Source organism: Myxocyprinus asiaticus, chromosome 27 (genome assembly GCF_019703515.2).
Source record: "Myxocyprinus asiaticus isolate MX2 ecotype Aquarium Trade chromosome 27, UBuf_Myxa_2, whole genome shotgun sequence".
NCBI classification, from domain to species: Eukaryota; Metazoa; Chordata; class Actinopteri; order Cypriniformes; family Catostomidae; genus Myxocyprinus; species Myxocyprinus asiaticus.
This window is the reverse complement of record NC_059370.1, coordinates 22298306-22312325: the sequence shown is the minus strand read 5'-3', so window position 1 is coordinate 22312325 and position 14020 is coordinate 22298306. Positions and strand designations below refer to the sequence as shown.

The following is a 14020-nucleotide window of genomic DNA, read 5'->3' as shown; positions in this document are numbered from 1 at the left end:
CGGTTACATTTGTGACCAAAATTTATTTTGAAATTTGAAGTGTCTTAAAAGATATCTATTTTACACAGAATTGTCAACAATAAATGAAAGTGCAGACTGTCTTGATTTCATGTAAGCAGTTTAATATGGATGGTGCAAATGGTCACATGTCCAGAACCGTTTAATTCCACTGTGCCCCTCTGCCAATAAAAGGAAGCAAGTTAAACCTGTCATAATACACATACAAATTTATTAATAAGATTGCTCTGGCTCATATAAATCATGCTCACAGGACAAGTGGTCACAACTGTGACCAGTGGGAAAACACAAACCATCATTTTTAAATAGCTACTGATTTAGTCCCATTATAATATAGTAGTATTGTACAATAAATTAAACTAAATTAAAGTACAATTAAAAATAAATATGCATATATTGTTGTCATAACATTTCCTTTTCACCCATAATTGTCTGTTTGTAAAAAAAAAAAAAAAAAAAAAAAAAAAAAGTACTAAATGATGTTTCTTTATTTTTAGCTATTTCCTATTGCGTCTTCTTAAGAACTGAGTGAAATTTGAATCCATAGTTTCCCACTGGTTACAACTGTGAACATGAATAAAGCACACACATTTTCAGTAATTAAAATAAATAAATAAATAAATAAATAAATAGAAAAGGCATATAGTTGGTGCTAATTTCATCAAAATACTTCTGTCAACTAGCTGGGGGGGATGTTGGGATTAAATGGGTTAATATGAAATGATGAAACAGCGCCACCTATCAGTAGAAAGGAAATTGTACAGAAAACTGCAAGCAAGCCTAATCTACACAAGGGGGCGTGGATGAGTTTACATTGGGAGGTTCAAAAGAAAAAACCGCAACCCACACGTGGTTGCTCAGATTACATGGATTAACAAATGTGATTGAATGCATTTACATATTTTTCTGTGGGAAACAGTTATTACAGCAGTTCTACTCATAATGTTAATTCTCCATTTGTGTAAATGCAAATGTGAAATATGTTTCTCCTTATACAAGAAAGAACTATTAAAAGGCTCATTTGATCAAAGACACTTTTTAATAATAATTTTTTTAATCCAGTTAGTATTTGCACATTATTTAACAATCCTAATGATGGTAGATTTAATCTGTCATGAATTTGTGAGCTCTACACATGAATATCAGTAAGTGCCTGTATGCAGATGCTCCATATACCTATGTGCAATGAGTCATTCAGGATTAAGTGGGTGGTAGAAGCTCATATATTTATGTGAGTGTTCTTATACTTTATACTTATTCTTTGATCATCGATCCTGCCACTAAGAAAGTGACACTGCGTGGGAGAAGAAGATCTATGCATTTGGACCTCTGACAAAGATTAAAGGCAATTGTGGCAGATCCTGGGGGAAATTATAGCAAGTTACAAGAAACTATATGGTAAAGAGATAGTTATTCAGTACAACATTCTGAGAAGAAAAGCCATTTCACACACTTTTTATTGGTCCTCCCCAGGTCATTTATAGGTCCCTCAGAGACATCTGTTGTATAAATGTTGACGAGCAGAGAGGGAAGGACAAGACACAAGGATCAGTATGGGTTGCACCATGTCATGTTTAGCTCAACTGCTGGTGGAGTCGGGCTCTGTTAAATCAAAGATTCTGAATCCACATGGGCAGAAACGTGGTCACGAAGACAGCTGTGTGTGCTTCAGAAGAAATACCAGTACAAAAGTAATAGCACATAATTCCAAACAAAAATCTGATATATGGCAATATATGTGAAACATATATAAATGTACGTTCATATATCATTTTCAGTGATATAACAAAGTCACATGCTTGTCATAATCAGAATGAGCTTTACTGCCGTGTTCTCACATACACATGGAATTTTTTTTTTTTTTTTTGGTGATAGGAGAAACAAGTGCATACAGAACATTACAGGGAGACACAGATTATAAAACAAGGTATGAGTATAAATAGACACAAATAATAGGACATATAACAGAATGGCATATGTACATGTGCAAGTGGTAATGTATGTGCAAGGTAGGGGTATGTATAATTTTTGAATTAAATATGTGAATTTACATATGTGCATGAGATATGTATTTACATTATTGAACTATGGGGAGTCCTGAGGCAGTTTAATTGTTCATGAGGAAAATGGCCTGAGGGTAAAAACTGTTCTTGTGCCTGGATGTCCTGGCGCTCAGTGCTCTGTAGTGCCGGCCAGAGGTCAATAGTTCAAAGAGGGAGTGGGCAGGGTGTGTGGGGTCCAGAGTGATTCTACCTGCATGTTTCCTCACTCTGGAGATGTACAGGTCTTGGAGGGTGGGCACCAGTAATCTTCTCAGCAGTCCTGACTGTCCGTTGTAGTTTCCTTCTGTCTGATTTGGAGGCTGAATCAAACCAGACAATTATAGATGTACACAAGACATACTCAATGACGGCCAAGTAGAACTGTGTCAGCAGCTCCTGTGGCAGGTTGAACTTCCTGTGTGTACTTACTTGTACATACAGGGTGGCCCATAAAAAAATGGGGGCCACTATGTTTGATTGCTCATATCTTAAAAATGCATAAAGGTGTTTGCACGATTTTTGGCGCACTTCTGCGACTTTTTGGGGGGCGCCACCCTGTGTATGCAACATATATTTCAAAATAATACAAAAATGGCTGTTTTCACATATGTTTTACCTACATTTCCCCAGATCATAGAAGAATTTGAAGATGTGCATTTATGTCCAAATATAAAGATAATTATAAGTTATATATAAGAAACGTTTGATTGAACATATATAGTTAAACATAAAATATATAAGTTCAATCAAATTTATCTTTGCTTAAATTCATGTGTGGATCTGTGTTATTTGGAGTTGCAGCACATTTTTGAATAATTGTGTTACACTATCTCACAAGAAACAACAAACGATTGGCCAGAGGTCCATTTGCCATAGTAAAACACAACTGTAAAAATGACCATTAAAAACACAATGTTCAAGTCATTCGCCTAACTAAAATCAGATACGAGTGTGAAAAAGTAATCCTGTCTGATTTTTTACAGACTATTGCCTGTTTGTCTTGAGGATGAAGGAAAAGACAAAATGCAACTTTGTTTACTGGTAGTAGTTTAGCAATAAAAGGTCTGAGTCATGAATCTCAAACAACATGAAAATAAGAGCTTGATCAGCTTTATCGTTATTTGTGATCAGCAAATAAAGATCAGTAAATCTGAGTTTAACTAAGTGTAGCAGTATGTTTAGGACAGGATTTAGACGGGATGCCCTAATTCGATCAAACGATGTTTAGTCAGGTTAATGGACAGATTTTGAAATTGGAGCATTACCTGTGTACATAATTAACTTTAAGGTGGCCTGTTGGGCAAAACATATTTACACGTGATAAAATAAAGTTTAGCTAAAGTTGGTTGTTAATGGTAGTGCGAGCTCTGACCTACATCCTACTCAAATCTCACCGATCTGGCTCAGACATGCACGCATAACCCAGAGGAAGAGAACTACAGGGTGGAGCGACTAATGACGTGCAAAGCAAAATGAGACATACAATACACACTTTGTAACTAACTAAATAATTTGATCATGGCCAACCTGGCATGCCAAGATGTGTTCTTTTCTTAGTTTTCTTAGTGTTCTCAGTCAAATGCCAATGTACCCAAGGCCAAACTTCTAGTTAGCCATCTGTTAAACCAAGATCACACACTGCCACTCCATTTGGAGTGAGAATTCCCATGATCTGCCACACTGTCCACCGTGTGCTGGACAGATAAGCTGTACTGAATGTTGCTTGTGTGTATCTTGTGACGTATCACAGAATAACGGCAGTTAGGTAAAGTGGCAATTAATCACCAGCCAATGGGATTCTTCCATTAGAACCGCAGGTGAGAAACTGAACCTGTCTCTCTGCTATGTGAACCTCACTCTGCCACGCTTTTCTTACATAATAACATCTCACGTTTACATTTACCCCACTCAAAGCTGATTTCAAGTTTACATCCCAAGCATACACTTATTTTAAACATATGACATGAATCCTTGCTGAAAGGAAGATGGAAAGACATTTGAAAATCAATAGCTCTGCTCTACATGTATGCTTTTATATGGTTTAACTGGTTTCATTTAATAATAAAACATTCCAACAGTGATACAAAAATAGAATAAAAAGCGAATATAAATATACTTATATTTCTATTCGCTTTTTTTATTATTTTATTCTATTTTTATTATTATTATCTCTGTCTTGTTGTATTGTTTGTGCACTGGAAGCTTCTGTCACCAATAAAAATTCCTTGTATGTGGAAGCATACTTGGCAATAAGCTCATTCTGATTCTGATACTTGTTATTCCGTAAACACTCCACAGATTTTCCAGGATTGCAGTTGTATGTTATTGTGATTATGACACTGATTTACAATAAAATTTTGAAAACTAACTAGCATATGAACTGATCTACATACTAGATAGTGTGCCTTGTGTATAAGCACGTCAATACACTAGCCTGAATTTTTCATTCTATGTATGAGTGGCTAATCCCTCAGAATGAATAATTCACAATCACTCACTAAACATTGACCTTTTATGGCTTCCGTGATGGGACTAATGCAACTGAAAGCCAGTATCTATCTGTGTTAAGTGTGCATTGCGAAACGTAAAAGCAAATGCCAGCTTGATAGGGTATGTCTAGACAGTGAATGACACCACATGCTGAGGGCATTTCCAGAGCTCTGCTGGGTGTCTCCATGTGTTAAGGTGCTTCATGCTAAGCATGCATGAGTTCCATGAGGGCTCTGTAATTAAGTATATGGACAAAGCATTTCTTGTTTATTTATTGTGTCCTGCCAAAATGGCACTTTCAAAGAGCCCGAATCTTCATTGACATCCCTTTTCTATGTACACATGATTAAATTAGATTATGACTTAGCCTTTGGTAAAAAGATAGCCATTAATGATCATATAGGCACAATTATTTATTTTCCCACATCACGTGCCTGTCTAGTAATTGTGAGAACTCAATGTGGGACCTAGCTGCAATATAATCCCCTTTCAGCGGGTTAGCTCTGCCTCTGTGCTACAAGACATTACCTTTCATGCTAGTATTTGCTCTTAAGCATACAATTGCTGACGCTCAAACAACAGGATGAAATCTTAACATTTCCTGAAGCAGCCTGTTGTGAGTCACAAGACTAAAACCAATGCCTCAGTATTAGTGATGCCACAAGGGGGCGCATATGTGTTTGACAAGGGAGATTAATCCACAGCAGGCGTGTTGTTTTATTTGGATTGACCCCTCCCAGTAAATCCAATAGCTCTAGGAGAATAATCTGCTGCTTGGATGCGATTATTTGTGATGTAAACTCACCTCATAACACATGGGCATCAAATCCTCATCTGATTCCATCAACATGCACGCGTAATATACATATTTGTTCTTGCATTAAAAAAAAAAAAAAAAAAAAAAAAAGGTTTACATTACAGTTGGAGAGGTTAACAGTGATGATTATAACAGATATGTCTGGCGTTTTTCTTTTTTTATTTAATCACTTAAATTGAAATGCGTAATTGTAATAACAAATTTAAATAAAAAAAAATAGGCATATATATATATATATATATATATATATATATATATATATATATATATATATATATATATATATATAATGTGTGTGTGTGTAATTTTTATTTTTGAGTGTATAGACGAATTGAGGGAGATTAAATGTTCTGAGTTCAATACAGGTTAATCTCAATTAAATGTGCACTCAAATGTGTAATTTTTCCCCATTAAAAAAAAACTTACTCCTAAAGAAATTAACTGTAATTTTGAAACAAATGTATAAAATCATGACCAAGCACACTCTAGTAATATCAATAACCTAATAAAAGCTGTTTTATTCTACATGGGGTAGGGGCGCCCTCATGGGGGCTTTTTAAAATCACACCATCTGAATAATACTCGTTTCATCTCAGTAATCGTCTTGTTATTCGAAACTTTCACTCTTGGATTAAATTAATCATGGCTGACTGTGAACAGTGAATTTCTGCAATGCATCTATAACTGAAAACTACTGATTTTGAATGATGCTGCATCCACACCACTAAGTGTCACTGTAATTGCAAGATGACAAAGTTACTAAGCGCACATACAGTATAACATTATGTTTGTGGTATTATGTTGATTACCACAAAAATAAATCAGCCCCTCATTAAAGGAAAAAAAAAAAAACTGTTTACAGTAAGGCACTTACAATGGAAGTGAATGGGGCCAGTCCATAAAAACTAAAATACACATCTTTGCAAAACTATAGCCACAAGACGTAAACCTCAAAAATGTTTTTATAATTTAATGTGATGACATCGTTTACTAACCTTATTTGTGTAGTTATATCAAAACCCGGGATTTGAGTTGTAATACTGGAACATTTTTCACGATAAGCAATTTTATCACACTAAAAGCATGTTAACATGTTTAATGTTTACATCTTGTTTCCATACTTTGTATATTTTAGAGTTTACGTACTGGCTCCATTCCCTTCCATTGTAAGTCACTTAATGTAACCGCTTTTTTTTTTTTTAATAGAGAGATGAGTCGAAATAAGTTTTGTGGAAATCAACATTATGCCACAAATACTGTTAATTGAGTTTAACTTGCATTGAACCCAGGACATTCCTTTGATTGCTAGAATGCAGCATGGATTACATTACGCAGCTACAGCAGTATGGAGTGCGGTCATGTGATGCTAGACTGATTCAGCCCATCAGGACTCCACCTCCATAAAGGGAAAAGAGGCCCTGGGCAGAGCCTTCAGGGGGCAACAAGTCATTTATACTTATGATGAAGACCAACTTTAAAAATACATGAACGGCACGCATAGAGTTCACATACATTATTTCCATGAATCAAGTTAATACATGGCTATGGGTTGCAGTTACATTTAGGTTTGTGTGTATATTTCACACATTTATGTATTTTTTGTTCATCAGATTTGTTGTCTGGGCCTTTCCACTCCCTCCCCCTGCTAGACAGCAGCTGTTTCAAGCATGTGTTGATCTTACAACAGTTGAAATACTTCCCCCACCCACATTGCTCTGTACACTGGTCTGGACAGGACATCCCTTCCACCCTGCACACTCTTGTTCATTTCTCTGTAGTCCTCTACTCAAGTGCAGAGATATCCCCAACGACTCTGTAAACAGGGGTTTCCCCAAACTTATTACACCCATACACCCAGACTCTCAACAAACACAAGAATATAACAAGGTACATTTTCTTAGCAATACTTTTTTTGAATTTCATTATTACACCAATGTCTTTACATGAAATCATTACTCATTGTTCATTCAAACTGATTTTCTTTTTTCCAAAATGGCTGAAAATACTCTATTCTCAGCAGAATCATCATTACAAGCTATGACTTCCCTTTGATTTCAAACACCATCAGATGACTCACAAAACAGCAATGGATCGCAATTGCTGCTCCCTATTGTGAAGTAGCAGTGCTGAGGAAAAAATTTCCATCTCTAAATTACCAACCCACAAGCAGAATATTTTCTTGAGTTGAAGTGGGAATCAGGAAAAATACGAAAATGAAACCGATGCTCTATCTCTTGAATGTTTGTGGTCACGTGTCAACGATTAAACAATTTCCACACCTGCCATTTGAAGCCATTTTAATATTTACAGATATAAATCCTGGAAACTGAAAACACCACGAGCACCTAGAACTACCCACCACCCCCACAATTGCACAGGAATTGCTTTCCTGGGATACAGCAATAGCTTTAGATCATTTCCAAGCTGTCCCACTTGAGACAAAATCATTCAAAGTTTACATTTATTTTTGAGAACAAAGCATTTTGCCTTCTCAGTCTTAAAAGCATTTCAGTTCCAGAAACAATAAAGTTTGATGCCAGGTTGTGGTAGCTAACAAATGTGCAGACTACAGACTGATACCTGAACAAATGAAAAAGGGATGGGGGGGAAAAAATATCAGCGGTCTGACTTGTTTGAATTCCCGTAAAATTACGGAGACTGGGACAGTAGTTCTGAGAAGTCATTTTAATTTATTCTGACATGCTAAAAGGGAATAAATTACACTTTTATAGAATGTCCAGCTGTAAAGTACTTGAAGCTGGTTCTGAGGGACAGTTTGGAGGTAAGGAAAACAAAAAAGCCAGGTTACTGGTGTGCATTTGTTGTGGCTAAAGACTGAGGGGAGAAAAAAAAAAAAAAAAACTGCTCTTGCCTCACAAGAAACAAAACTATTAGAAAAGAAACCCTCCAACACTTTTTGCAAAAAAAAAAAAAAAAAAAAAAAAGGAAACAAGAGCAAATGGCCGCTACTGAACAGCAGCAAAAAATTGTTGCAGAGAGAAAGTCCCAGAGATATTTTACAAGAGGATCTGCTTCACCACAGGAAGAAGCAACAGAAACACTTTTCCCAAAATTATCGATTCAATACAGGGAAAGACAACTCTATAAAACTGAAAAAGTATAACTTTTTTCTGATAAAAAAAAAAAAAAAAAAAAAAAAATATGAATACAAAAATGGTAATGGTAAGGGTGGAGTGAGCACATTTTTCTCTCAAAACAGAACATGGAGGCTATCATAGCAATACTTTCTAGATCAACATGAACATTTTTAAAAAGAGAAAAATAAAACCCAGATCATTGATGCACACAATGGTTTTTATCTAAGCAATTAACATGTTTAGTTGACAGATGCCTAATTTGTAATGAATATGCTTTTGTGGAATTTATGCTTTTATTTATTTTTTAGACTTCAGAATACCAAGTACAATATAGTTAATGCAGCATTCTAAAGAGAAACCTAGTAGTCACTAGAATGTTTTTTAAATCACATTAGAAGCTCTCTAACACACATCAGCAGGCAGAATCGTAATTACCTTTTTAGAAAAGAAATCCAATGTTTGTCTTAATTATTTAGATACATTTGAAACAATAACAGATTTAATCTTAGATGTCTCACTTTCTTTGAGGGATAAACAAAATTGGAAGAGTGAAAATGTGTCTGGGTTCATGCCACGCTCGGTGACGAAAAAAGAATGAAAATGCAAAGTGGGTCAAAACTGCTCTGATGAGCAACCAAGAATTGAGGAAGGACCCCGAACAGCATTCCTGAAGGAATAAACTCGGGAAAATATTGGCATGTGCACAATTATATCCCCAGCAAGTCAACCATTTTCTACAGTTTTCAGTTTCAAAGAAGGAGGGGCAAAAAGTCTTAAGGAACAGGACAATAGAAAAGGCTACAGCTTCCAACTCCAAACCAAGCCTGCTCTTTGTGGATATAGTATATACATACCAATATATAGATATATGCAGAGCATCTTATCTATATATACCAATTACATATATAGTATATGGACCAAAAGTTTTTTTGTTTTTTTAACAGGAAAAAGGTTGCCCACAGTGCCTGGCAGGTTCTGGTGAATTTGATCCTAGATGCCGGGGTGTGATTGGAAGGCAAATCCTGCTACGGCCTCTCTGCTCTGCTTCATTACATTGTCTTAATGCTTAGAAACCTGCAAGAGAGAGAAACACATAGAGATAGAGAAGAGAGGGTTAACAGTTAGTGGTACAGAGCTGAATGGGGTTGAGCTACTGTAAATCACTGTGGCCAACCCAGTTAGACCATTTATTCAGTCCTGGAAGAAAGAAAGTGCTAAGTCATCAGTCCCTCTCTGCAGTAAAGTCGAGACTTGCTGCAGCTAATCTGAGAAAATCATTTGTTATCAAACTCACAGGGGCTCATGGGGATGAACTCTTTCATTACCATCTCCACACATGGAGTCTGAGTAACTCCGCTGCCCTGAAAATCTCTTCAGCGTGTTCTGACTGCTTCTGTGGCTAATACTTTTAATTACTAATAACAAGGCTATGATGTTATCCATTCACACGTTACTACAGCAGACTTACACCTCAACAAATTCAGCTGTTGTATGATCAGTAGGTCTAAATGACCATACCAGCCTCCCTACGGCTATATGAAACCAGCTAAACAGAGCAAAGCAGCTGCCCTTTCAAGAATGCATTTAACCAAAAGGAAGGAGCAGGGCATGAGAATATGTCCAAAAACAAATAATTTGAGCATACTTATGGACAAGCCTTAAAATGAATTAACAGTTGAGAAAACTTGGAGGCAGGTACATCCTAATAATTGCAACAACGTCACAGAGGTATCAAGTCATGTTCATACACAATCAAAGACCTGAAAAATGTGACGCATGCTGAATTGTTTCCAGAACAGCTCTCTCAACTGTGGTTCGCTTCTAAAAATCAATGAGCTTTTGGCAAACAGTGAACAAAATCAAACAGGATAATATAGACAGGGAATAAAATCTAATCCTAGCAACATTACTGAACAATTAATTGATCATTCTTGGTAAGAACACTATAAACTAGTTGCATTTTTATGCACTTAAACAAAAAGAGGCAAACGACTCAAGTATGGTATTTTCAAACACAAACCTTAAAGGGTTAGTTCACCAAAACATTGAAGTTCTCTATTTTACTCACCCTCATGCCATCCCAGATGTGTATGACTTGCTTCTGCAGAACACAAAATGAAGATTTTTATAAGAATATTTCAGCTCTCTAGGTCCATACAACGCAAGTGAATGGGTACCAAAATGTTGACGCTCCAAAATCCACATAAGGGTAACATACTCCAGACGACTTCAGGTGTTTAAATACATGTCTTCTGAAGCGATATGACAGGTGTGGGTGAGAAACATCAATATTTAAGTCCTTTTTAATATAAATTCTCCTCCCTGCTCAGTCAATCTCCAATTTAACTTTACATTTCTGCTTTTGGTGATTCACATTCTTCGTGCATATTGCCCCCTACTGGGTAGGGAGGAGAATTTATGTTCTCACCCAAACCTATCATATCGTGTCTGAACACACAGATTTAACAACTGGAGTCATATGGATTATTTTTATGCTCCCTTTATGTGGATTTTGGAGCTTCAAAATATTGGCACCCATTCACTTGCATTGTGAGGACCTACAGAAATATTCTTCTAAAAATCTTCATTTGTGTTCTGGTGAAGAATGAAAGTCATACACATCTGGGATGCCAGGAGGGTGAGTAAATCATGAGCATTTTTATATTTGGGTGAACTATCCCTTTAAGTGGTTTGAGACAGCCTTGAACAAGAAAGGGCTGTCTTTCGGGTTCTGTTTATTTATACCACTGCTTGTGTCATTTATAGCTAATCCACAATGGAAAGTTGATCCAAACTGGTTGCCAAGTAACCTGATTATTAGGTTCGAACTGCTACTACTTGCCAAGTAGTTACATTTAGATACTGCAACCTTCACATTTCTGCAGACACAAATGGAACAATTGAGTAGTGCAAAGGCACTGAGAAAAAGAGAAGAGGGCTTTGCACAGAGAAATTAAATGATCAAAACAAGCATGCATTCATTGAGCTTGAGGATGTGCTGATGTAGCACTCGGATTAAAATATCAAAATAATACAGGACTGCACAATAACAGCAGCTGTGTCTCCATTGTTACAGGATCAAAGTTGTTGACTAATGCTGGTAACCAAGAAACCAACAAACCTCTGCAAATACGGTTCTTTCAAGCTCAAACACTCCTGAGCTTTGCCTCTTAAATTCTTGGCTGTGGCGATTTAGCAGTCCAAAAGCAAAAGATTTTTAAAGGGAAAGTGCACGGTTACTTCCGAGTCGCCAGGATGCTGAAATACCATGGGTAAATGTTAAAATACATGATTGTTACTTTGATCCAAATGCAAGAATCAATCATATTCCAGTCTGAGGACACATTGCATCCACTGCATTTCAAAAGGGGGAGGGGGTGCAATCAAACTAAAACAGCATGCACAAAAGATTAGGCCAATACTACCTCACCAGTGAATGCTATTCTTAATTCAGCCACTTTTAACAGCAGTTGTTCTCTGCCTTAATTCAGGATGAACATTCAGAGTGTAAAACGGTCTTCCTGCTTTTCTCTATTTATGAACAAGGGATTCAGAGATGACGTGCTGAACCATGGGAGAGAAAAGGCTCTAAAGGCCAACATCACAGAGGAAATGCAGTACACTAAGCTCAACAGGGAGTGAAAAAGCTGCCTGCGTGGGCAAACAATCGCTATATTGAACGTCAGTGCTCCAAGGCCATTATGTGAAATTTAGGACTACATGCTACTTTTAGTGTCTGGGCCAACTCTTTGTTGGAAGGATGTAAAGATGTTAAAAACAACAGTTGTACACTGTACCAACTAGGGATGCACTGATACCACTTTTTCTCTTCCGATCCCGATATCCGAAATCTCACTATCGGCTGATACCGATCCAATACCAGTGTTGTTTTTTTCATAATCAGTTTAGAATATCTATACCTCACTGAGTAATGCTAACTATATGTAAAGAAACACAAACCTTTAACTACACTTTATTTCAATATAAATGTACAAACTATTAAGAAAAACTTTAACTAGTCTACTGGATAATGCTGCAGCAAAACTAACAGTAATTCCAGTCTAAGTGTTCAGTAGAAAAAGCAGGTTTTTTTTTTTTTAATTTTTAAATACAACAGTAATATATTTCAATCATGCACCTTTAACTTCAAAACCCTCAGGCTTTTATTTTGACATTCTGAAATCTCCAGTAAGTCCTGCATGTTTCTGTTTGTAGGCAAGTTCACAGTAGTTTAATTCGCTTCTTATTCAAATTCTGGTAAAATGCACCTCCGGCGCCGTTCTAAATGCATATTATAAGTGAACCGAATTATTGAGCATCTACATCTGAGATGTTGTTTGTGAGTAACGCTCAAATGTTGCGCAACACATGAAGGCTAAAAATAGCCACGAGTGTGTGTGTAAACAGAGCAGCGTCATTCAATAACGCGCTGGCTCTGCACGTGCATATATTTACTTATTAAACAGCCTTTTGTGATTCACAGAGCTATCGCACATCTTCAAGTGGCTTTGAATAAAATGCACGAGTCATATGAACTACTTCAATGGTGTTTTTATGGTTCTTTTATGTCATTTTTGGAGCCTGACAGGAACGAACATGACTAACACACAGTATCGGATTTGGATCGGGCTCGTCGGACCGATACCCGATCCGTCTAAAAGCTTCAGTGTCGGAAACTGTAAGTCATTAACAGCGTGTAATCCCAAGCAAAATGCAAAGCAGACAGGACGAAGAAGACTTTAGAAGACACAGCAGTGGAAGAGGAGTGACAGTGGCTTTTCCACTTAACTGTGTCCTGCTAGGTGTCAAGTCCAATCTACATTAGGTGCACAACAGAATTAGACTATATTGAAGTCTCTATCAACTGACGAGGACTCATTTTATCTAACATCCTTTAAAATCGTCAACAGTAACTGAATAGCTCTGGAAATATAATTTCCAAGTTCATAACTGATGGAAAATTTAAACATGTTAACATGACGAGTTTAAACATGTCAGCTTTTAGCTCTGGCAAAAAACTGTAGTCCAAGTCCATATAGCTAGGAGGGACTACCCTTTCGCAGGGAAGAGCTCTATGACTAAAATCATAAAGACAACAGTTGAGTCAACACATCACATGTATATTTAGCAAAAACCTTTACAGTTCCCCCAACACCAAACATTTAGTATTGTACAGTAAGTGTAAAAGTAGAAATTTAGAAATGTCATGGTCTTGGTTTGTCTATGGTTAGAAAGCCCTCCCATGTATTCATATTTTTACTCAAGAGTTTGAAAGCATTATAATCAAGACTAACAAGTGTTAGATCCAGGAACAATGATTGGGAGAAATGTGTCAAATAGAGCATCCCATTTGGAAAGGGGTTAATTCAAGGGATGGTTATCTGACAAAATCACAAAGATTAAGATGCCAACCCTTTGTCCCAGAGAAAAATAGATATTTTGGTACAAAGTTAGTAGTCAAATTTTCCAAGGACGTCTTTGCTTTTGCAAGACATACCAATTGAATTTTTTTTAAGGGGGGTGCATCCTTGAACTAACACCGTTTCTATGTATTT

At 36.7% G+C, this 14020-nt stretch overlaps 1 protein-coding gene across 7 annotated transcripts in view; it reads right to left on the bottom strand.

Annotated features, from left to right (window-relative positions):
- Window positions 1–7652: 7652 nt before the first annotated feature.
- LOC127418255 (casein kinase I) overlaps window positions 7653–14020 on the bottom strand; it is a 31047-nt gene continuing 24679 nt past the window's right edge. For all 7 annotated transcript variants that reach the window (XM_051658737.1, XM_051658735.1, XM_051658739.1 and 4 more), the window contains one exon: window positions 7653–9539. In XM_051658737.1, the coding sequence (XP_051514697.1) occupies window positions 9532–9539 (8 nt within the window). In that variant the 3' untranslated portion in view covers window positions 7653–9531. The remainder of the gene's footprint in view (window positions 9540–14020) is intronic.